This window comes from Lentinus tigrinus (genome assembly GCF_003813185.1).
Source record: "Lentinus tigrinus ALCF2SS1-7 unplaced genomic scaffold L226scaffold_4, whole genome shotgun sequence".
In the NCBI taxonomy this organism is placed as follows: domain Eukaryota; kingdom Fungi; phylum Basidiomycota; class Agaricomycetes; order Polyporales; family Polyporaceae; genus Lentinus; species Lentinus tigrinus.
Window position 1 is genome coordinate 1590558 of NW_027137913.1, and position 23880 is coordinate 1614437.

The 23880-nt window shown below is 48.7% G+C and overlaps 6 protein-coding genes across 6 annotated transcripts; 1 reads left to right on the forward strand and 5 right to left on the reverse strand.

Moving 5' to 3' along the window:
- Positions 1-43: 43 nt before the first annotated feature.
- L226DRAFT_567559 (uncharacterized protein) lies at positions 44-519 on the reverse strand (the record flags this gene model as incomplete). The annotated part of the gene is made up of 2 exons (XM_067684043.1): positions 44-259; positions 317-519. Coding segments are annotated over 2 exons (419 nt in total), but the record flags the coding sequence as incomplete, so codon positions are not given.
- Positions 520-15648: 15129 nt separating this feature from the next.
- On the reverse strand, positions 15649-15822 carry L226DRAFT_423571 (uncharacterized protein; the record flags this gene model as incomplete). Its single annotated transcript, XM_067674607.1, has 1 exon — positions 15649-15822. A coding segment is annotated over one exon (174 nt), but the record flags the coding sequence as incomplete, so codon positions are not given.
- Positions 15823-17459: 1637 nt separating this feature from the next.
- Positions 17460-19198, reverse strand: L226DRAFT_550860 (uncharacterized protein). Its single transcript, XM_067682782.1, has 3 exons — positions 18883-19198; positions 18319-18752; positions 17460-18192 (listed from the first exon to the last, which is right to left on the reverse strand). The coding sequence occupies exons 1-3, from the start codon at positions 19107-19109 to the stop codon at positions 17933-17935; spliced, it is 921 nt and encodes a 306-aa protein (XP_067540025.1). The 5' UTR covers positions 19110-19198; the 3' UTR covers positions 17460-17932.
- Positions 19199-19438: 240 nt separating this feature from the next.
- On the reverse strand, positions 19439-21540 carry L226DRAFT_550861 (uncharacterized protein). The gene is made up of 6 exons (XM_067682783.1): positions 21252-21540; positions 20837-21197; positions 20278-20782; positions 19923-20230; positions 19783-19862; positions 19439-19725 (listed from the first exon to the last, which is right to left on the reverse strand). The coding sequence occupies exons 1-6, from the start codon at positions 21376-21378 to the stop codon at positions 19580-19582; spliced, it is 1527 nt and encodes a 508-aa protein (XP_067540026.1). The 5' UTR covers positions 21379-21540; the 3' UTR covers positions 19439-19579.
- L226DRAFT_480340 (uncharacterized protein) lies at positions 21351-22832 on the forward strand. The gene is made up of 4 exons (XM_067676877.1): positions 21351-21762; positions 21901-22098; positions 22149-22428; positions 22485-22832. The coding sequence occupies exons 1-4, from the start codon at positions 21507-21509 to the stop codon at positions 22711-22713; spliced, it is 963 nt and encodes a 320-aa protein (XP_067540027.1). The 5' UTR covers positions 21351-21506; the 3' UTR covers positions 22714-22832.
- On the reverse strand, positions 22726-23735 carry L226DRAFT_480343 (thiol methyltransferase 1). Its single transcript, XM_067676878.1, has 5 exons — positions 23607-23735; positions 23421-23541; positions 23277-23365; positions 23129-23224; positions 22726-23075 (listed from the first exon to the last, which is right to left on the reverse strand). Exons 1-5 carry the CDS (start codon positions 23699-23701, stop codon positions 22814-22816), a joined length of 663 nt encoding a protein of 220 aa, XP_067540028.1. The 5' UTR covers positions 23702-23735; the 3' UTR covers positions 22726-22813.
- Positions 23736-23880: the final 145 nt, after the last annotated feature.

The window sequence follows — 23880 nt, forward strand, 5'->3', positions numbered from 1 at the left end:
CTTCTCCTTCTCCTTCCCCTTTCCCTTCGATCGGGGTTTCGACGGGCCGGGCGCGTCATCATCATCGTCGTCATCGTCATCGTCGACAACGATGGGCTCGGCGCGGGGTTTCTTCTTCCCCTGTCGGGCCTCGAGCGGGGCTTCTCCGCCCTCGCACTTCTTCTGCTGCTGTTGGCAGGCGACACACGCCTTCGCGCGGTCGGAGTCGGTGTACCACAAGCACGAGGCGTTCCGCCCCGTGCACCCGTGACAGGCCGCGCTGTAAACAAGTCAGTTTCCATCGGACCACCGAACCCCGAACCCCGCTCCGACTTACATGGCGGCCATCCGCGGCCTCTTCTTCTCCTCCTCCTTCTTGCGCCTCTTCTCCTCCTCCCTCTTGCGGGCCTTCTCCACCGCCTTCCGCGTCTCCTCCTCCAGCCTCCGCTTCTCCTCCGCCTCCTGCTCCCGCGCGATGCGGAGCTGCTCCGTCGCCCGTCGGATTTGCTCTTCGAGCGCGGCGGTGTCGTTCGGGGCCATGGGTAGTGGTGGTGGTGGTGGTGGTGGTGGTGGTAGATGGTGGTGGTAAAGGACGAAGGAGTTCCTAAAGATCTTCAACTCCGTCCGACTCTTTACATCTGACAATTTCAAATCCTCAACTCCGTGATGGCAGGGTCAGAACCCCGACTTCCCCGTCGACTCACCTCCCCGCCTGTCACCCTGAAACACTTCCCAGTTAGTCCTCGAGGGCTCGGACCCAGTGGGGGGACACTGTCACATCCCGTGCCCAAGTCCGCCCTGCCGCCCCTCCGACACAACCCCGACCCGACTACCCCTGAACTCCGCCCCCTTTCCCGGCTAATACGTCACCACCCCTACTCCTTTCCCTCCTGCCTTATCCGGACTTCCGTCCGGACTCCGATTACCTCCGACCCCCGCTCTGTCATCCGATCGTATTATGACATCAGTATCCGCTGCCTACACTTACTAGCCCAGTTCAGTTGCTTCCGCTCCGTCATCTCCGCAGTGTATCCGCCGCCTATACTTACTAGCCCGGTTTATTTGCTTCCGCTTCGTCATCTCCGCAGTCCGCCTCCTGTCCCTACTCTTGTCGGACTCCTATCGGACTTCCGTATATAAACCCTACCTTACAGTCGCATAGTTCTTCAGTTCTGATATCTCGTTTACCCACTCGACTACTCAGTACTCAATCTATCTGACTTCTCTGCCAACCTCCCTCCGATCTCCGTCCGACCTTCCGACCGGACCTCCGACCTTCAACCTCTGACTCTGTTCTCGTCTCTGTTCCTAACTCTCTGCTTGACTCTCTTATTCGTAGCTTGCTCCGGTATAAACTCCGGAGCCTCTTGTCGGACTTCCGCAAATTGAAGACATCGACGACTCTTCGGGCGTTGGTCAATAACTTCGCCAAAGTCTTCGTTCCCGCGCACCATCAGACTTCGGACTTCGGACTTCCCTTCGGAGTTCGACTTGTGCGCATAGTCTTAACAGGTACAAGTGATACCGTATCCCCAGATACCTAGCAGTACAGTTGTTGTTCGAATTTCTGATAGTATGTTCATAACACATTGGGTGGGGAGATGGGGTTAAAAAGGTGCATCACTGATCACACTGTGTTTTTGAAGCACTCAGATGCAGAGGGCAAGCACCTGGAGGTTGCAACATCTGTCAACAACTTTATCACCAGGATGGACACCCTAGTTGACAGCTTCGAGGACGCTGTGGAGAAGTGTTTTGAGCTGTCTGACAAAGGCAATGCACACTGGCACCTCGGCATTGAGATCAGGCAGGACCTTAACACTGGAACCATCGCCATCTCACAGTGCACGTTCATTGACACGATCATGTTGCGCTTTAACCTCAAGGACACCAAGCCTTTGTCCACCCCACTCCAACTGGGCACTCCCCTCTCCATCCACCAGTCACCATCAACACTGTGCCAGTACGAGGACATGAAGGACGTCCCATACCATGAAGCTGTCAGTTCTCTTATGTACACAGTGATGAATATGCGCCCAGACATCATGTTCGCGGTCACAGCCCTCTGGCAGTTCATGCAGAACCCCGGACACACTCACTGGGAGGCCCTCAAGCACATCCTGCAGTACCTGAAGGGCACACACGAGCTTTGGCTCATCTACAGCAGCACTGGCAACAGCATCATGGGGTTCTCTGATGCTGACTGGGGCTCATCAACTGACCACCACCACTCTATCTCCGGCTATGTCTTCACCCTTGGTGGCGGTGTGATCTCCTGGTCATCAAAGAAGCAAAATGTTATCGTTTTGTCCAGTACTGAGGCTGAGTACATCACGCTCACACATGCCACCAAAGAAGCCATTTGGCTGCACTATCTGCTCTCTGACATCCTACACCCTGAGATCTTCCGACTCCCCCTTGCTCTCCATTGCAATAACCAGGCTGCAATCGCTCTTGCAAAGAATAATGAGTACCATTCACGCATGAAGCACATTGCAATCTGGTACCATTTCATCTGGGAGGCTGTCAACAATGGTGAGATTTTGCTTACATACTGGCGCACTGAGAACATGCCAGCGGACCTGTTTACAAAAGCTCTTTTGCATTCCAAGCTCGAACATCTTGGTACTTTATCTGAACTTCATTCACTTTGAGGGGGTGTGTTGTAGTCCTCCACATCTAGCTTACCTTTCCTGTCTTTTGCAAAGCACCCTCATACTTCATATTCCACCTTCTTCAAGTACTCCTCCAGTGCTTTGTGGTCTGACTCCATGCTCCCATGCAGAGAATGACATGGTGGGGGTTAGTGTGCCCTCAATGTCCAGCTCTACCCCTGAAAGCCCTGACAACATCTCTGCCAATGACATGCATGGTCCTTCTAGTCAGCAAAAATCTGACAAAGAGAGATGGTCTTGTTGATGCTCAATTAATGGCAGAAGAATTGGTCAGAAATCAAGGGCTTCATACTGGAAAAGTGTGATGGTAAGTAAGTAATATATCATTAATCAAACAATGAATTCTGACCCAAATCCCTTTGCACCTTGGCATAAAAAATATGATCATTGGTTGCAGCAGTTATCACATCCCATGCCCAAGTCCATCCTGTCGCCCCTCTGACACAACCCCGACCTGACTACCCCTGAACTCTGCCCCTTTCCCGGCTAATACTTCATCACCCCTGCTCCTTTTCCTCCTGCCTTATCCGGACTTCCGTCCAGACTCCGATTACCTCCAACCCCCGCTCTGTCATCTGATCGTATTATGACATCAGTATCCGCTGCCTACACTTACTAGCCCAGTTTATTTGCTTCCGCTCTGTCATCTCCGCAGTCCGCCTCCTGTCTCTACTCCTGTTGGACTCCTATCGGACATTCGAACTTCCGTATATAAACCCTACCTTACAGTCGCATAGTTCTTCAGTTCTGATATCTCGTTTACCCTCTTGACTACTCAGCAACTCAATCTATCTGACTTCTCTGCCAACCTCCATCTGATCTCCGTCTGTCCTTCCGCCGGACCTCCGACCTCTGACCCCTGACTTCTGTTCTTGTCTCTGTTCCTAATTCTCTGCTTGACTCTCTTATTTGTAGCTTGCTCCGGTATAAACTCCGGAGCCTCTTGTCAGACTTCCACAAATTGAAGACATCAACATATCTTTGGGCGTTGGTCAATAACTTCGCCAAAGTCTTCACTTCCCACGCACTATCGGACTTCAGACTTCGGACTTCCCTTCGGAGTTCGACTTGTGCGCACAGTCCTAACAGCAGTTTACATTAGTTGCAATGGTGAACCACTGGGTTGCATGGTCACACACCCTCAAAATTTGACCAGTTGGGATTGTGCAATAGCTCAGGCCACAAAAGTGTTCCACAAGTTGCATGACAACTATGTCTTCTCATCAAGAATCCAGAAAATTGCTAGGAAGGTCATGATTTTGTGAACTGCAGACTGTCATATGATAGTGAGCAAACTGTGAGTACACCATGACCAATGTCAGAATATATCTTATGGTAGCAAACACAACACTGACCAAGGTAAGGAGGCTTTGAAAGACTCAGGCATCAGGCATACTGCAGGCTTGATCAACAGTAAGTTTGCTCTGTGTTGAAAGGAACACCCCCAGTTCATGTTGCACACTATTTCAGCCACTCTGGAGTCTGAAGCAGGTAGCCTCAAAGGCTTACATGCACTATCATGATACCCTTTGCACATTCTTGAGCACAGCCAGACATTGACACCAAACTTCAACAATGATGTCTTCACTACTACAACATTCAGCCTTGCAACTTCAATCCTCACCATGGCAGTCATATTGTGCTCTGAGATCTGAAGCTCATTATTGAGTTTCCTCCTGGAATATTGATCTTCATCCCATCTGTGCACATTTGCCACTCAAACACTTCAATTGGACATGGCAAGGAACATATGTACAGTTCACTAGCTGGAGGGTTGTTATATTGGGTAGACTGCTGCTGCAAGAGCAAGTGTCATGGCGACTAGATGCGTAGAGACCAGGCGTCAATCGGTGATGACCTGAGGGGCGAGCAGTGAGGAGCCAAAAGGGTGAGGAGATGAATAGAGAGATGATGAACTCAATGCAGGACAAAGCGATGACTAGCACAAAGGCACAAAGTCAGCAATAGCTAGTCTTTAAGTGCACTGTGACAGACTAGTCCCAATGACCAGGTTATACATTAGCACAGAAAGGGAGAAGAGTACAGGGGGTAGATACACACCTAGTCCTGATGACCAGAAGGTTGAGATGGGGACTAGATAAGCACTGAGGGGGTCTTATATACTACTCTGCTCTAGACAATCACATGCCAGTGCAAGACAATTATGTGCCAGTGGGAGGAAATCACATGAGAAGGGGAACAAGGCTGTGCGAGTGAAAGACAAAAGGGCAGAAAAACACCTGGTGAAGGGGAGGTAACTGCAAGAATGGGGCATGTGGTCACAGGAATGAGGTTCAGGGGATCCAAAAAGGGTGTGTCTGAGATAGGAAAGGGTCTGAAAGAAGAAACTAGAACTTCCAGAAGTGGCAAAAAGGGGTTGCTGGTCCACAGACCATGACAGCAAGCACACTTTTGAGGAGGATGGTGATATGCTAGAGAAGGATAGTAATACTTGCTGATTGAAAGGTCTTGCTTATTTCAATGTCTGAAAGTATGTATCTTACATACTCATTTGCATACTTGATCAAATAGCAAGATATGCATATATGCTGACTCAAAGATATAGACATCTGTTATCCTATATGGTAGAATGTGTAGTGGAGACCAACATGGAACAGAACAGCTGAAGCACTTCAGCCCATACCTCTAAGCCTTCAGGCCTGAAGGCATTTGCAGCAATTTGAGTTAGGCCAGAGTTGGTGGACTTCAGCATGAAATGTGACAAATGGCACCAAAGCTAATTACAATCAATGAGGGATGAAGTAATCATCTTTTGGATACAACACTCCCTGCCAAAAAGTGTCATGAACTCCTGTGATGTGGGAACATTTTTGGATCTTTGCTTACTCTCAGTAAGTAATAGACATAATAGACACTGGCCAGTAAACAACTTTTCTAGTTAAAACAACCCCTAGAGTGATGGGACCCTAACCCTAAGTCAAGGCCCTGTGTGATGCTCAGCCTACATGGTATTCAATGTTTTACACATAATTACTCTGTTATATGCTCTTCAACGTTGACTTACCATATCTCCATACACTGCTTAACACATTGACTTATTTCAATTACTTAATGTGTTTTTATGCACTATTTAAGGTGCAACTAATCAGTCAATTATATTCCTGTGCATAGTGGAACTTGTCCTCAAGATATCTCGCTCAATTCTGATTTGTTTCCTATGATCATCTAATAGTGCTCATTTCAAACCTCATTGATCGTCCCTGCCAGCAATGGCTCACTTTACACCAAGTGGCTGGTATGTATGTACTCCTCACATTTCAAAAGTCCTGAGAGTGACTGGTGTGCTGTGTGACTGCAGGGATCATGCCAAAGCCCCGTTGATCAGCCAATATGGTATTACCAAGGGACTGCAGCATAAGGATCTAGTATGCGCTGTTGCAGCTTATCAGCTGAAGTTGCAGACAACATAGAGATCCTGTAATGCAATTCAATATACAATCTAGTATGACATCACATCTCCCCATGTCCATATTCTGTGTGTGCCCCATCCACTGCCAGCAGTATGTATGCCTGGCTGGCGCTATTCTTCCATACAAGCACTTTGAGTTACCATAGATGGAAATTATAGCACTGCACCATTGCACGCTGTAGCACTACACAAATGTCTTGTGACACTATAGTGCAAAATGTAAAGGGTAGAAGGCAATGACACAATAGATACAATATGGGCAACATAGAGCTCCAAAGTTTCCCCTGCAAGTAGATTGGAGCAGCCAAATTCTTGGCCATTTGGAATGCCAATTCAGACCATAAGCACTCATACATTGTAAGAAAAGAGTATTCTAGCCATTTAGACAGCTTTAATGGCCAACATTGCTGCCTGAGATACCTGTGGTGCTGCTTCTGCTTCCAAACAGTTCATGCCACCACCTTTCCTTTCAAGCAGTTGATACACACCCATAAAACACCAAGTCCAGTTGATGAACCACTAGATGACCTCAACAGGACAGCTGTTAAGTGCTTTGAGTGCAATGTACTTCATGTACTTGAAGTTTGACTTGACTAGGGCCCTGCAGGGGTGAATCCTGGAGTGTCTGAACATCTACTTCCACCTTACCATTGAAAACCCTCCACCCTCAGTCAAGGGTGGAGGGTTTTTGAGGGTGTTGCAGGAGGGTGTTGAAGAGTGAAGGGTTTTATCAAGGGTAGGAATTATGATATATAGTAGAATAGAATGACCCCTATAATATATTTATACTAATTGTACATTTATATACAGTAAAAGCAAAGCCTATCTAATGGTAACTACTCATGTATTATGCAAATAAGAACCTCATCTAATAACAATCTACTAGCATCAAGCATACAGGCACACCCTTGAGGGTGAGCTGAGAGTGCCAAGAGTTAAAGGATTAGAACCCCCCATTTCTACCCTCTAGGCACCCTTACCCCTAATCCTTGAAGGTGGCCCATATCCCTACAGGGCACTAGACTTGACAACTTTTTGGTAGTAATACTTGCACCATCTCCAATACTGTTCTAGTGCCATAGTGTGTAAGCTCAAATATCCTAACAAAACTTTGAGTTAGCAATATGTTACCATCTTGATTAAATTGAGTTTCCAGTAAAACTTTAGCAGAAATATACATTCATACCCTACACCCTTAATCCTAAGCTCAAGCCTTGAATTCTGGTGCATAAAGTCATCTTGCTGTCTGAGAAATTTGACCATGTAACAGACCTTGCTCTTGAAAGGACAGTCAGAGGCACACTTTGCTGGACATCAAAGCCACATTCTGTAAGGATCTGCTGGAGCGTCTTGGCCTCACCATTGTCAAACATTATCTTCTACACCTTATCATGGTATTGAGGGTCCAGATTGGACTGTGGAATGATGGTGTTGCACTACTTGCCACCATTTGACTTGTTCATTCTAAATGTACGAAGAGCATTCAGTAGCAGGGAGGTTTGAGCAGTAGTGTTGTGAAGTCCTGTCCTGTCCTGTCTTTTGACCCTCAGGCAGAAGGACAGGACTTAGGACCTAGGACATAGGACAGGACACGTGAAACTTGGAAGGACAGGACCTAGGACATGTGTCCTCATGTGTCCTCTTAATATTGGCCTCCCCATGAGGACAGGACTGGTTGTAGGACTGGTCTGGACTGGTCCTACCTTGTATCAAGCAATGGATGTCTGTATTAGACTGCCAATATGCTTCAGATTCTATCATAATTTCAAGTTTACACATTGTTTAAGGTCATATATCACTTAATAGCAATAGTTAATGGCAGACATTAATCAGATGAACCTGCACTATAGCCACACAGCAAGGACCAGTCCTGATGTGTCCTTTCAAAATCTAAAACCATAAGGACTGAGGACACGTCAAAGAACAGGACACATTGAGGACATGTGTAAAGTCCAGTCCTTCACAGTCCTGTTCCAGTCCTGCATGTGTCCTAGCACTGGACTTAGCAACACTATTGAGCAGAGGACTGGTCAAAAATGAACAATATAGTACAGTCTGTGATGAAGTTAAACACATAAATGAGCCGACCATAACCCTTTTTGCAGAATTGGAGTGCCCTCAGGCACTGCAAGGCTACAGTGTAGTATCATACAACTTGTGGGAGTTACATGAAAGCATGACTTGGCATAGAAAAGAGCAATCACCTTCTCATCAGGCTTCAAAGTGGGAGAAATAAGCTTAAGTTTGGAGCTATCATAGTGATCCATGTGGTCCATACTTACTTGGTGGAAAATAGGCCATTTCTGGCATGGAACGATCAATGAGGTCAGGATGTGTCTTCTGATGATGATGTGTTAGATAGAAGTAGTTACTAGTAGTATACTTTGCAATGAGACAACTATTCTATCCACTACAGCAATATGCTCTACATGTAGTGCAGATTTAAGCTTTCCAGCAACACTAAAATCACCCAGAACCAATGGAAATTGGTGGGGATATGCAATAAATGTTACAAACATACTATGAGGAATTTGAATGACAACTGTACTGCTAGGTATCTGGGGATACAGTATCACTTGTACCTCTTTTCCTCTAGCACGAAAACACTTTGCTTCTTAGACTAGCTTGTGTTCTCGTTCACTTCATAGCTTTACTTCTCGGAAGCGCACTGCCTTAGTTGCATAGCCACGGACCACAGTTACGGTACAAAAAAGTACACAGCCACAATACCGGACTAGTGGTTTGCTAGGTGACTCAGTGTTTGTGCTTTCTCTAGATATCTCTAGAACATTCTTCCACAGTCTCTCTACACGTATATAAGAGGTGATGCCTCAGAGCAACCCTCAGCTTTCAGTCTCTTTGGAGTATAACCAGCTCTTAGCCAGTTATGTTGCTTTTACCACAATCTTACTAGTGTTCACTTTCGATAAAGCGAACCAGGACTAGCAAGAGTTGAACAAGGGTAGCTGAACAGAACGACCTTTCAGGCTTAAGTTTAAGGTCACGCTCGAAAGCATAACAATAATCATGTTCAATACCACACAAGCTGCCATTATACCTATAGTTTAAATTCAAACTCACCAAGTAATGCACTGTTAGTGTAGTGGGTAACACACTGTTGTATTGCTTGAAGTTAGTGGTTCAAATCCCGGTACACAATCTCAATCTATAGAAGGATCTATAAGGCAATTACTAATATCATTTGAAGACTGATCATTAAGGTTACAAGCTATAGAACACCACTTATGTGCCATTTGAGGCCACAGCAGTAACCAGAAACTTGGAGCTGTGGGAATTTCATCCCAAATTGGCAGTTAAGCGCCCACCCGAATAAGTCCAAGGGTGCCGTCTCAGTGAATCGGCAACTTCGCCGAGGGCTTGGAGTCACTGATGCAGAAATCCCGGGCATAAGCGCTAATGTAAGCGCCCAAATACATGAAAATACAAGCAATACACCTTGTTTCAACAGCAGCTCAATAGACTGCTAAGAAACATAAGTAGTGACACTTATTATAGATTCTATAAGAACTCTAGCCCATTATAAAGGTGTCACCTTCCCAGTCAAACAATGAGAATAGGATGGATTGCAGTTATAATTAATGGATGACATGCCCCAAGGCTGCATGCAGCAAGTAATGATAATGACAGATGCAATGGATAACATGCTCAGCAAGTAGCTTGAACTACTAGACCACTCAAATTGACATTGAAATGGCTGTACTTATGATAGTCTTGTATATACTGATACTTACACATAAGGGCAAACATGTTTATTGCATATCATTGTCAGTTCTTATCTGATTAGAATGTTTCTAGTGCCAACTGAGAGCTAAAAAGAGGCTCTATTGAAAGCTGAATTTCAGCCTTATGTGTACTGGGTGCAGTGAACATATTTGATGCATATCTTTCTTGATTCTCATTCTCACTGAATGCCTTTGGCATTATTGGTCTATTGGAAAGTTTATATGTGTTGAACATTCAATATTGATCATTAATCAAAAATCTATATGCTAAGAGTACACAACTAGTGAATATTATTAACAACAGTTGAGTCACAACTGTTATGCTCTTACTATAGCTCTATATTACAAACAGATCTCTAAACTATTATTGTGCCATCATACTATGATGGTCAGTGTAGCTGTTAGGACCATGCACACAAGTTGAACTTGGAAAGGAAGTTTGATGATGAAGTCCAAAGTCCAAAGTCTGATAGTACACAGTAAGTAAAGACTTCGGTGATGTTATTGACCAATGCCTAAAGATACATCTATGTCTTCAATTTGCAGAAGTCCAATGGAAGGCCCCAGAGTTTATACCAGAGCAAGCTACAAGTAAGAGAGTCAAGCAGAGAGTAAGAAACAGAGACTAGAATGAAAGTCAGAGGTCAGAGGTCAGAGATTAGAGGTCTGATGGTCAGACAGAGTTCAGACAGAGGTTTCAGGACAAGTCAGATTGAGATATCAGAACTGAGGAGCTATACAACTGTAAGGTAATGCTTATATATGATATCCAAATGTCTGGTCCAAGTCTAATAGAAGTAGAGAGTCTATAAGAGACCAAATGCAGATGTGATGAGGTAGAAGCAAACAATCAAACCTAGTAAGTATGAGTGATGGATACAAACATCATGATGTGAGCAGATGACAGAGTGAAAGTCTGAGTAAGGCATAATGAGTAGAAAGAGAGTAACTTGGAAAGGTTTGGAGAAAGTCCAGTGGGGGTTGTGTTCAGTTTTCCAGTTCTGACCTCTTCTATTTTCAGTACTTGTCCTCTTGTTCAATAGCAGACCCTTCATGTTGCTGTTGCCACAACACTTCCACTTCTAGTCCCTGTCAGACTAGTGTTCATGCTAGGGTATATTATCAGTGTAGTGTACTACTAACACTTGAACATATTAGATCTACTGTAACAGTTAGAGCAAAAGCCAGTTGATTATTATATGTATCACAATGCAATAGATACTATATGTACAGATGAGTCACAATAGAATTCTGGCTTACAATGAGTACTGGTCCACAATCCATCGTGTAACTTAGTAGAGAAGCATTGCATTCAAGGCTAGGCCGCTTCAAGGACAATCAATGAGGTTGTTCTAGAACTTTGTGGATAATATACAATAGTATAGTGCTTTGTATGCCTAGCTATAGTATACATACTATCAACACTCTACCACAACTCAAATGATTGAATCATATCTGAAGGCTTAATGTTGTGTGCTAGTGTGCAGGATGAGTGGCAATGAGGGTGTCTAGGGACATCTAGTTGACCCTAAAGCTGTGCATCCTAACCCTAGGGTAGGTGTTTGCAAGTAAGAACTTTTCTTACTCAGGGTGGACCAGATACTTACTTGAGACTATCAGAGTTCAAATTTTATTCCAACAGACATCAGTTGTCATTATCTGGGCTGGCAGAAATTGTTGTACCTAAAGAACACTCTCTTCATTCCTCATTGATAGTAAACCATACAAGGCAAGAAGATCTCCTGATAGTAGGTTGTGCCATCTGGCTGCTCATGACTGTTCATATAGAGACCTTTCTGGAAAACAGTATGATGCCAACCAAGCTTGATGAGCCATTAGTAGATGCACTCACAGAGAGGATGGCAGAGAGTAATATTGAGAGAGAAAAGGATGCTTGTGTTAAGCACATTCTGAAACTTCTGAGGTGTCACCTTACTGTGCAGAATGGCAGCAAAAGAAGTGCACCTGATAGATTTGTCATAGAGGTGTGAGTTCACATTGTGGCTACCACCAGCTTCTCTCAAGGGCAGCTGCTCAAAGATTGTGATGGGTAAGTGCATGAACTAGCTTATGTAATGCACTTCTGCAGGGTTTTTGATGTAAATTTTGTAGGTGGTTCAGTCAGTCATGGTTGGCTTGAGACCAGAGAGAATGATGAGGACAGAGGGGGAGGTTTTGTTGCAAATGTGTAGCATACATCTAAGAGTGCGCTAGGTATAAGCACCGCAGAATAATTGATGGTGGGTGTTACTGAGCATTATTGTGCGTCTGGGTGCCAAAAGCCAATATTTGACCTGTAAATAAGGTGTCACATTGCTGTGCTCACATAACAATCAGTTTTTCTCCCTGTGACCCGAAACTTTGCAGACTTGTTCTTGAAATGCTAAGCTCAGGTATCTGTTTCACATAATTTTAGCACATTGGAAAGCTCTCAATAAGGCCTACAAAATAGGTGCTTAAAACCTGTCAAAAACTCATGTTGTTCCCTACTGCAACCTTGAAAAACATCATCATTTGCTCAAAGCAAAATCCAGACTCCATCTGCAAGCTATGTCTTGTTGGCAAGCTCAATTGTCATTCCATCCCTTATTTCACCTCTCACAAGTTTGTCCCCATTGTCTTGGTCCATACAGCCCTCAAGGGACATCTTCCAGTCCTGACACCAGAGGGGTACATCTACTGGATGACATTTGTTTGTAATGCAATACAATTCTGGGTCATAGCATACCTCAAGCACAGAAGTGGTGTGTTTGTTGTATTCAAAGTGTACATCATCAAACAATGGAGTTGATGATAGGGCAATACATGCAATGCATACTGTGTAAGGCATGGCAAGTGCTGGTCCAAGTATTGGGCATCTACATTGTCTGATTGGGCACTGTCTACCAAATGTGCCTCTATATTAAACATCTGACAGTACAGCGTCCTGTAATGAAACAACGGATTCCCCTGTGATACATAAAGCTAGACATGTTAATGCATGGTTCTGTTTTGAATATCCTGCTGCTAAAACACACTCATGTGATCACGCAAGTGCACATCACATGTGTTGGATTTCGTGTTTGAGCGAGCGAGCGCTTGCTTGCATCGTAGCACCTGCAACAATTTTCGTGTGTGGATGGGCGCCTTATTCCCCATCTGTTTGCCTCTGTACCACAATGCTATCGTACAGGACAACTGGAATTCTACACTATTCTGCTCCTCTGGCAATGTTCGACAGTTTGCTCCAACACAAACAGATCCTAGCCAGTCTAGCCAGCTAGTAAAATATAGGGCTACAAGGTGGAGCTCTCACCACTGAGCTGCCTCATGTCATCACGAGAAGTCAAACTGCTGCCATTGCCGGCCCTCCTCCATCCCCGAAGCTGCCTGGCGAGGTGCACGAAGAACTTGAAGAAGAATCTGCTGCTGCTGCAGTAGTCGAAGAACCAAGGAGATCCAGTCGAGCCGCTGCAGACGCCACATGCTGATTGGAGGGACTCTTGATGATGAGTACCCCCCGTTTCTGTCATTTTCCTGATGAACCCGCTGAATGTTGATTGTCATGGATGTCAATATGTTGATGAAGAACCTGAAGATGCCGCCGAGCCTCTGCTGATGCATGCTCAATGGAAGGTGTGACTCTTGATGATGAGTGCACCCTTCCTGTCACCCTGCCCTTGCAGAACACCACGTGCCGATGATGCCGGACGTTGGTATGCTGATGAAGACCCTGCCAGGACAAGTTTTCCTTGCCCTCCTGTGTCAATGATGACGCATGGAGCCTTGCCGCCACAGACCCCCCTCCCCTTCCCCTGTGTCATAACGATGCTGGGGGTGCCCCCGCACCACCACCTTTCCCCACTGGTCACTGTCTCAAAGCGCACATAGCTGGAGTGCTTGCACATGAGCGTTTGCACAGATTATTGGTCACTGAACATGGGCAAGCACTGGAGTGCCGAAGAAGAACCTGGAGCTGCTGATCGAGTTGGAGAGATGGACGCTGATGAAGATTTCTTTTCACATTGTGAGGGTGCAGAGATGCTTTTCTCATTTGTTCTGAGCTGCTCGCAAGCTGCACGCTCATGGGGGTGTGTTGGATTTCGTGTTTGAGCGAGCGAGCGCTTGCTTGCGCCGTAGCGCCTGCGACAATTTTTGTGTGTAGATGGGTGCTTTATGCCCCATCCATTTGCCTCTGTACGACGATGCTATCGTATAGGACAACTGGGATTCTACACTATTCTGCTCCTCTGGCAACGTTCGACGATTTGCTCCAACAACATGTGCATTTTATTGATTAGGCAAGCTACCAATCAGATGCCCACGTGCCTTTGACAGCTGCCCCACAAAAAGTGGCTGTGCAAACTCATCTCCCCATCCACTTCTTCTCTCTCTTCTGCCATCACACACTGCCTCTATTTCTACCAGCCTTTCTCTGCCATTATCACTTGTACTCCCTGCAACTGCTTGACAGAAACTAACAATGCAGTCCTAGTCACCAGCAAGAGCAGTCACATCATCTGCTACCCCATTGAAGAAGACCACATTGAGTGCCTTAAGGATCTCGAAGGCTGATGCTAGGTCATGCAGAGTGCTATATGTGTATCCGCTTCACTCTGTCTCCCCAATTCAAGCTACACTATCACACAAAGTATCTCTGCTTGCTGATGCACACTTTTGCGGTGTGCAATCAGTGCATGTCTCATTACTTAGAGCAATTCCATTGCACTTGAGGAATCGCTCTGACAGCTGCACCAAGGTTAACATGCATGACAACATGCACATAGTTTTCAAGTCTGGACATCAATATGCAGATCTTCCAGTAGGTGCTCAGTGCATGTTCTTGCTCTCTCTCAATGTCTGACAGCTTCTAGTGCAGCATGCATCTTGTGCTAATTCTGGCATTGTTTTTGTAGGACACTCATAATTGAAAAAGACCCCTCATGCAGCCCACTACTCATTCTGTTCCCTGTATACAACTCAAAATTCCATGCATCATATGCACCCTTTGCAACAATGATAACAGTAATAACAGTAAGGTGAGGATGCTCCAGCTGAGTATATGCACCCTTCACACTGCTGAATAGCATGACTCCCACTGTGTCAAGGCCCCTTCCAATGAATGGTGTGTGCACTTTCTCTCAAGACCTCTCATCTATTTTGCTGACAATCACTTGTTTTTGAATGCCTCTGTGGCTTCAACACCCTGCTGCCACCAGGCCCAGTATGTCACCTTCCCCCCATGTTTGCCTTGGAATCTATTGCTCAGCACTCAGTGCCCATATTATATTTGCTCATATATTGTACTCCATTGTGTTTGATTATCAATGAATCCATTCTACTCTGAATGCGAGTGTCTGTTTGTGATGAACCATGAGAGCTAAGCTCTCTCTCCATTCATTTTTCTGACCCTGTAAATACAGATTCATATTATTAGCCAATTATCTTACAGGCTATAGTTAGAATCTGATGGTCAAATACTGGGATTGTCCTTCTGAAGTGCTTGAATATAGTTATTGATCCAGGAAGAGCACCAAATCACAAGGAAATATGTCAATGGTACAGTGACGGACAAAAATAATGCCCGCTTTGGGCAATGTGTAATAAATTCCCCGTAACTACGCCAATATAACATATATTCCCAAAGTGTTTTCTGCAACTTATAGGCTTGCTTAGCCTTTATCATGAAGTAAAAGAACAATGGCATTTGCCCCAGTAATGCATGAGTTATATAAGTAACAAGTACACAACCAGGGTTATGGGTAAGTGTGCAAGGTGTAATGATTGTCATATCAAATACCAAAAAGTGGGGGAAAACTGAAGTAACGTGTATGTCCACTCGAGCCTCTCTAAGGGCCTGAACACGGTCAGGGAGTGAATGATACAGCTTGGCAATGAAGTCATCCTTGAGTCCATACCACTCCTCTTGCAATGTGGCCCATAGCTCATTGAAGTTTCGAGGAAGAGGGTTGCGACAGTGGACACAGCGATCTAACTCATCCCAGACATGTTCAATGTTCATGTCAGGAGAGCTCGAAGGCCAGGGGAGAACAGTGATGTTGTGGTCATGCAACCACTGCTTCGTGAGGTGTGCGGTGTGCTTGCGGTCATTGTCGTGCTGGAAGATGAAGCTGTCTTGGGGGATGGAGTAGTCTTGCAGGGTTTCTAGGAGTGACTGCTCCGAGATGGAACAGTACTGCTTGGAATCCATGTTGCCCTTGATGCGGTGAAGATGCCCAACACCCCGGGAGGTGATGCATCCCCACACCATCAAACTCCCTCCTCCATGCTTGATCCGCTGCTTGACATTCCTCACCAAGAACTCCTCTCCAACCCTTCTCCTGCACCATTGCCTCCCATCTGAGTCAAAGAGATTGAACTGTGACTCATCTGAGAAGAGCACTGGCTTCCAATCCTCCACACTCTGATTGGCAAACTCCTCCGCCCACTTCTTCCGCTGCTTGATGAGCAAGGCACTGAGATATGGCTTTGACCGACACACCCGTCCATTGAGGCCAATTTCGCAAAGCCTACAGCACACAGTCTGGGCACTGACATTGGGGAAGAGTTGGCGTTGGACATCCATTGCATCCTGAGCTGACCCATTGGCAAGGGCAACTTCAGCATGACGAAGGTTGCGGGGAGTGAGGAGATGAGGTCAGCCTGGCCAAGGAGCATGATAGTAGAAGTCACCAGTCTTCCAAACAATCTGTAGGTTTTGGGCAATGGTGCAACGATCCAGGTGCAAGATACTGCTGATTTCGGTCATGGTCTTCAATCTTGGGCTTCCCAAAAGTAGAGTCACGAAGTTGGAGAATGCAAGCCTGTTTTGTGGGAGTGCAGGGTGCCATAGTGATAGATATGAAGAGTAGAAGGTGTAGAATAAAGATATTAAAGTGGTGTAGTGTCAGGGATTATATGTGGTGTGTTTATGAGGAAAGAGAATGGATGGCAAGCTATGCACTGGCATGTTGAAAATAAGCGCCCAACTGTTTCCACAGCTTTTGCAGCCTTTCACGCAGCTGCCCAGTGATACCATAGGGGCATTATATAGCTACTACTGTGTACTTATTCTACAATACATCTTACGGTTATATAGACATGAGCTAGAGAGAAAATAATACCCGCTCCTGGGAGTGGGCATTATTTTTGTCCGTCACTGTAAGTAAATTTGGGATTCTGCATTACCTGGGAGCACACTTATAACTTCAACCCTCTTACTGGGCCCATATAGGCCAATTCACAACTTACCGGGTGAGATATGCCCATATATCTGGAAATCCCAGTTTTGTGATGCACAATGTATATGCTGAGAACTGCCTGGGTCTCAAGATCAAGACCACACATGATGACAAGGGTGGTGATTACATGGGCAAAGAGTACATCATCTGTGTGGAACACAGAATTCAAAAGGCTGCTCAATTGAGTGGTACAAGGGTCATCTTGTCACCAAAGGCTTCTTGCAGTACCCTGGCTTCAACAACTATAATGAGACAGACCCTCACTCCTATGCCAAAGTGGGCCCTGATTCAAGCCATCCTTGTGCTTGCAGCACCTGAGGATCTTACATTCCCTCTACTTATCTGAATGGCAGCTCAAGGAGGAGGTCTACATGAAGCAGCTGACAGGCTTCAAGGATGCAAAATCTCCTGAGTGGGCGCTCTACCGTGTGAAGCTTAACAGCGTCACAGTACAGTACGTGCTGATTAGGTATGCTATAACGGGAACTGTGTCTACGAGATAGCCAAACCCAGGAATCCAACAGTAAGGACAGATAGGACAGTGTAAGTGAACTACGCAAGTGAAGTCTAGTCAAAGAACAAGAACCGGACATCTAGCTATGAGACAATGATTTCCATCAGAGTACTGAAAGATATATCTATTATCTGCTCCAAAATGAGGCAGAAAAACCTCTATGCCACGCCCCAGCAGGCCGTCCGCCCAACGCGACACATCCATACAACTTCAGCCAACAAGCGAGTGTAGAGAGCAGAGTGAAGATACCCCAGTATACCGTACACAGCATCGCGACGCTTCACCCTCCTGTCCTCCATAACTCAGTAAGTCCTGGCGCCGAATCCCCTCGGACATGATGACACATGCAAACCGATCTCGGGGTCCAAGCTTCAGCCCGAGACAGGTTTGCTGGTCTTGCCCGCCTTCCCGGGCACGAAGAGCCACCAGACGGCGATGAGCACACGCATGCCGGTGCCGACCCCGAGGGTACTCGCTGCGCCTACGGCGTCGATGATCGCGCGGCCAACGAAGCCGCCGAGGAAGAGGGCGACGATGGCGACGAGCTTGTGATCGCGCGAGATGACGCGCTGGCGGAAGTTGAGCAGCTGCGGGTCTGCCATGAGCTCGCACCAGACGGTGGTGAGCACGACTGCGGGAAGGAGAGTAACAGGTCAGCGCTCAGCATCGGCATCAACCTGAGTGAGGCAACAAAAAAGGGAGCAGGGATGACACGGGAGGAGAGTCGAGGAAAGGAAGACTGTAAGACGCCACTCACTAGTTGTCGCGAACTGCGTGTTCACCCGCTTGCCCATGATACCCTGCAGGCCGAGACTCGCGCTCATGAAGCCAACTGCGACGAACGTGAGCGCGTCCGTCCACGCAGGGTCCCCGCGCACCTCCGCGACGCTCCCCTGCCCACTCTTCCACGCGGCGAGGGCGGCGGCCATGGTGAAGAGGGCCTGGATGAAGGTCCCCAGGAAGAGCCACGCGCGCGACTTGGGACCCATGCGGTCGCCGATGCGGCCGAGGGTGGCGCCAGCGATGAAGGTGAGTATGGAGCAGAGGGCCTGCTGGTCGGCGATGTGGAAGGAGGTGTCGCGTTGGCCTGGGGGACCAGAGAAGAGGCGTGCGAGGGCGAGGGCGAGCTGGACGGAGTTGCCGGTTTGGAAGCCGCACCAAACGAAGATGGCAGTAAAGGAGACGGAGTCACTGTATGTGAGAGAGGCGAGACGTTAGTGCTAGCCTTCGGTGCTTTGAAGAAGCATGGGCATGATGACGGTCAGGACGCTGCTTGGAGGGGCGAGAGAGGAGCGGATATTGACGAGAGCGAGAGACTCACATGAAGCCAGTCATGAAACAGTACGCCGCGAGAGGAAACGTGGACTGCAAAGGATCGACATCGCCCATCAAGTGACGAGTAGAGAAGACCGTCCTGGGGCTTGTCCACAGCCGTGCAGTGTCCACGATTGTGTTCTGGGACTCTTTCGACGAGACGGGTTGGGGGAGGATCTCCGCCTTCTGCTCTGCGTACTCCGGGCCAGTCGTGTCGGGGTTCTTCTCACCCATGGTGGCGGATCCGCTGTGTGTGTGCGGGGACGAGAGGACGCGAGATGGAGGGAGGGAGAAGTTTAAGGAGTCCGTTGTCGGGAGACATGGTGCAATCTGGTGGGACTTGGCAGTATCGCTCGACCTGCGGTCCTGCGTCCCGCCGGCGAGCCGCACGGGTGCAAGCTCCGCACCGCCACTCTAACTCCTCCCTAGTGCGGGACCCCATTCCAAACCGTGTGTACGGCTACTACATTGACAGTCATGCCGTTCACGACCACCGTATACATATGGCTGACCTTCGGAGCACGACGCGCGGTGCAATTCGAAGCGCTTCTCAGCGCACATATGCATGCATCGTCCGGGAAATACACGTGGGCACGCAGCCCTGACCGTCGGGTGTCCAAGAAAAGATAGTAATAAGTAGCGAGTCCATTCCCAGTGAATCCCAGAAAAGATCTCCAAGTCCGACCAACACCTAGCACCGACTCCTACATCAGAATGCACCCTCTTACATCCAAACCCAATTCCTGCATCTCCTCCTCCGCAGCCTCTCGCTCATTCTGCTGAAGCTTCTTACGAGCTTCAACGGGAAACCAGTCCTTCATGAAGTTGAGAAGGGCCCAGTCCACGTTAGCTGCACCAGTGGATATTAGTCAAACACCATATAGGTCACATCAAATGCCTTGCTTACAGCGGTCGGCAGAAAGTACTGTCGGGGCGCGGCACATTGGGCAATGCTGCTCGCCGCGCTTCTGGAGTTTCACCAAGCACCTATTAGAATCCATCAGTACCGCTCAAAAAAAAATTTAGAAATGCAGACAGAAAACTCACCGCACGCAGAACAGGTGGCTACAGCGCAGCCTGATTGGCTTGAACGCCAGGCTTGTGCAGATGACGCACGAGTAGTCGTCAATGTGTGGGATGATCGGCAGCAGCGTCTCCGTAAGAGCCTGAACGAGAAGCAACGATAGCGAGAGCGACTCGCTCTGCCGTGTTGACCGCGCGAGTACCACGGCACGTTCGGGAGATTCAGGGGAGACGGTGAACGGAGATGCGAGGTCAGGGGCAAGTGGAAGCGCTGTCCGTTTAGCGTGCTTCTTCAGGATCTTCCTCGTTGCCTCTGAAGTGACGTGCTGGAACTGTGCGAAGTTATAGATGGCTCTTAGGAGACGAGTCTTGAACGAACCTTGCGCAGGTCCAAGATGAATGTGTTTAGCTCCATGAAGGACTGCAATGCGGTATGGCTCTGCTTCAACTTGAGCTTCATAGACCCGTTCGCAAGGCCTTCCTGTAACCTTGCGGTGAAGGCGGCAAGGCGAGCTTCGGCATCTTCGACATCTCTCTCCCCTCTGAAGCGCTCCTGGTGGCCCTGGAATATGTCTGATTCGACATACAGTTGGAATATCTGTCGCCAGGTCTCAAGGTCGGACTTGTGCATCAAGGCAAGAGGACCTGGGGAAAGCGAGATACTGGCGGCGTCCGAGGTGAACGGAGAGTAAGGATGAAAGGTCGAGCTGGACGATGACGGACGCGCGGCGGAGGATATGTCGTGAGACAAAGCCTGTAGTGACTTCTCAAACTCTGCTCTCCTCGTGATGAGATGGGCGGAGAGACCCTCGAGGGCCTCGCAGAGGGTTCGGAAGAAAGCAGTGTCTGAGGCGAGGGGGATTATGAGCTCTTGCGAGGAAGAGCTAAAGAGATGTGTCGGGGAAATATTCATGAAAGGAAGACATGGGATTGCTCACGAGGGTTCCCCGGTAGTGGCATGTACACCCGACCCGCCCGGATCTGCAGACTCGGTGTCTAGGACTTGGGAGGGCGTAGGCATGGTGAGTGCCAGTCGGATGGCATTCTCAGGAATTGGAAGAGACACTGTAAGGGCGGAAGAGTGCGAAGGGGATGAGGAGGAGGAGGGTTCTGAGGGAATTTGGTCTTGGAGGTAGACATGGAGGCGAGGTTCGACATGGTCGGCGACGTGAGCGAGCTCATAGACGACTCGAGGACCCGAGGATCCCGACGGTGGCGGAGAGCCCTCGCGCTGCTTGCCCTTGTCATTCGCGGCTGGCGGGGGCTGGACTACGCCCTGGAGGACGTCTGGCGAGAGACCTGCAAGTATGACGTGAGCGGAAGGGAGTTAGCCGGGGGGAAGAGGAGGCTGACCGAGGGCGGTGAGCTCTGCGACAATCTGGTTGATGATCTTCTTGAGCTGGCGGTACTGGATTGCGCTCTCTCGCAGTTCTGGGGGGAGAGTGAGCAGGAGCTGGGCGTAGGTCTTTGAGAAGTGCATGGTCGCCTCTTCAAAGCCTCGAGTCTATACAGGCGCCCGTCTCCGCGTTCTTCGTGCCGGAACAGCTCGTCATCGTCCTCCTCCGCCTTTTTGTCCGTCTCCGTCTCTCGCCGTGCGCGACGTCGACCATGTCTCTCCGCTCGACCGTCGCCTCTTCAGCAAAGCTTCGGCGTCGCCCAATCCACCCGCTGCGCCACCATGTCGTAATCCGACAGCTCTCCCAACAGCGTCCGTCCCTCGACGCGCCCAGCCCTTCTCGTCCGGAACCTTCTCTGGCCTCAACGTCCGTGCTCAAGACTGTCGATGTTCAGCGCACTGGAGGACAGGGCTCAAACCCAGATGGACCCGGAGAGCTGTCCGACCAAGAGTGGGAAATCCGCACAGGTGTGTTCGTCTCCGTCTGCCAGCCGCTCCGAAGAGGTCTGATGCTACTTCAGTCCATACTTACCCTTACCTTGCATGTCTTTCTTGTACCGCTTGTGAACGTAATTCCACCCATTTCAACGTGAACAATGCGTGCAGGTCGCGCGATCTACATACTCCAGCAGACCCTCCCCACATTCTTCTCCACAGGTCTCATTTCCTCCGTCGACACATCCGGTACCAACTCCCGAACCAATGAAGACGACGACGTCTCCATCTACAGTCCAAACATCCGCCTCGAGTACCGACCACCGACTCCTTTCCCGCCTCCCTTCCCTCGCACACTTCACGTCGAAGGTACGCACCCGTCAAAGACTCACCTTTGCCCCCATTCAGTCCCGTCCTAGGCCTTCCTCTCTACCTTGCCTCGTCCTCCTTCGTCCGTCACACCCTCAGCGCTCTCTACACCGACCTCCGAGTAGAGCTCCAACGCGTACGCGTGCACGGTCCACGCTCTTCCTCAGGTCTTAGTCCTGACGGAGCTACACCCGGTGCCGACACGCCAGAGGAGATACTTCAACCTCAACAACAGGGCAAGACGCGCAGCCTACGCGAGAAGAGCCTCTTCATAGGTCTCGTCGTCCGCGGAATCAACCGGGTCAGCAAGGCCGAGGGCGGCTGGGAAGTGTGCGTCTCCGCTTGCAGCCATGTCTCCATCGCCCGCAGTCTAACTATGTGCGCAGGAACTCTACATACACGTTCTCTCCAATCACCGGTCTCATCCACATCCACAACATTGACTCTATTCACCCTGCGCCCCACCTGGCCTTCTTCAGCGCACTCCAGGCAGCGCTCAGCAAGATCGGACTTGGCGGCACTCAGGGTGAAACCGGCGCTGGAGGCGTCGCGCGCAGCTCTCCTCCCTCACTGTCAGCTCCGCAACCCCTACCCTCCGTAGCGGATCGTTCATGAAGGTTGTCATCGAAAGTTGGTCCGGCTCTAACCTCAAACGCATTGATCATCGACTCCACCCCACTCATACATACATACTTGCATATAATACCTACACGAATCACAACTTTTTGCGCACCACGATCCTCTCCCTATTGATGTGACTCTCCAGACTTGTCTCCGGCACCTTGTCCAGCACCTTCTCCCATCCGTCCCCGAGCACTTCATCGTAGTGCTCGGGACGGACATAGAACGGCGGACCTGTCTCCGTGTACGGGTCGATGGGGAAGACCACCGTGACGAGGTATCCACCCGGTTTCACCAGCTTGGACATCTGCTGACCCCATTCAACCCGCCGCGAGGGCGGTATCGCGACGAAGAATCTGTCCCGGTCAGCGTCAGCCAAGTGTACCCCCGTTCGCAGATATGTGCTCACGTGTAGTCGTAGACAAGGTCGAAGCTGCCCGCGAGCGCAAAGAAGTCTGCGACTTCGTATCGCACCGGCGATGCTGGGCTCGTCGAGTTCAGATAACTACGATTAGTTAACGACTTGTCACCGCAACAACAAAGCTCCGGGAACGCACTCTTGGGCTGCTTGCACTGCTGTGGATGAGATGTCTGTACCGAGGGTCTCTAATCCTAAGCCGTCCGCAATGCAGATCGCATCGTAGCCCTGCGGCACATGAGCCTTGAACAACATTAATGCTCAAACCCAGTATAGGACGCACCCTCCCACATCCTGGAACGAGGGCTTTACCACCAGAAGCTATATCCAAGATCTTCGAGTCAATCAGGTCCTTCAGAGGTGGCTGATATGTTCCCGCATCCCAGGGAGTCACAGAGACCTTCCTAGATGCAGGAGGTAAAGATGTGTGGTTAGAAAACCCGTTCTATCGAAGACAGGGGCGACTTACCAAGCCTCATCCCATCCTTGTTCGCTGTGTTTTTGGATCAATTCTCGCACTTGCGCCATGGGAGGCGGGGCTGCTGTTCCTGACGGCGTAGACATTGCGAAGGAGGAAGAGTATTTGAGACTGTTCCGTCGTTCGATTCTAAGTACCTCCTCGGTCTGGTTTGTCAGTCATCGCCGCATCGGTCACGAGCTCGGTGGCCGATGAGATTGTCTGCGGCTCCCACGATTGTCAGACTGCGACAATGCCAGAAAAGAACGGTCGATTCATATGGAAA

Excerpts from the sequence above, each read along its gene's own strand:
- L226DRAFT_550860 (XM_067682782.1), bottom strand. The coding sequence starts at position 19,109 with ATGGGTGAGAAGAACCCCGACACGACTGGCCCGGAGTACGCAGAGCAG. Across the intron at positions 18,753-18,882 it reads TGTTTCATGACTGGCTTCAT|TGACTCCGTCTCCTTTACTG; the intron begins GTGAGTCTCTCG and ends TCTCACATACAG. Across the intron at positions 18,193-18,318 it reads CACGCAGTTCGCGACAACTA|TCGTGCTCACCACCGTCTGG; the intron begins GTGAGTGGCGTC and ends TCCTTCCCGCAG.
- L226DRAFT_550861 (XM_067682783.1), bottom strand. The coding sequence starts at position 21,378 with ATGCACTTCTCAAAGACCTACGCCCAGCTCCTGCTCACTCTCCCCCCA. Across the intron at positions 20,783-20,836 it reads GCCACTACCGGGGAACCCTC|CTCTTCCTCGCAAGAGCTCA; the intron begins GTGAGCAATCCC and ends ACATCTCTTTAG. Across the intron at positions 19,863-19,922 it reads AGCCACCTGTTCTGCGTGCG|GTGCTTGGTGAAACTCCAGA; the intron begins GTGAGTTTTCTG and ends GGATTCTAATAG.
- L226DRAFT_480340 (XM_067676877.1), top strand. The coding sequence starts at position 21,507 with ATGTCTCTCCGCTCGACCGTCGCCTCTTCAGCAAAGCTTCGGCGTCGC. Across the intron at positions 21,763-21,900 it reads AGAGTGGGAAATCCGCACAG|GTCGCGCGATCTACATACTC; the intron begins GTGTGTTCGTCT and ends CAATGCGTGCAG. Across the intron at positions 22,429-22,484 it reads GCCGAGGGCGGCTGGGAAGT|GAACTCTACATACACGTTCT; the intron begins GTGCGTCTCCGC and ends CTATGTGCGCAG.
- L226DRAFT_480343 (XM_067676878.1), bottom strand. The coding sequence starts at position 23,701 with ATGTCTACGCCGTCAGGAACAGCAGCCCCGCCTCCCATGGCGCAAGTG. Across the intron at positions 23,542-23,606 it reads CAAGGATGGGATGAGGCTTG|GAAGGTCTCTGTGACTCCCT; the intron begins GTAAGTCGCCCC and ends TCCTGCATCTAG. Across the intron at positions 23,076-23,128 it reads GACCTTGTCTACGACTACAC|ATTCTTCGTCGCGATACCGC; the intron begins GTGAGCACATAT and ends TGACCGGGACAG.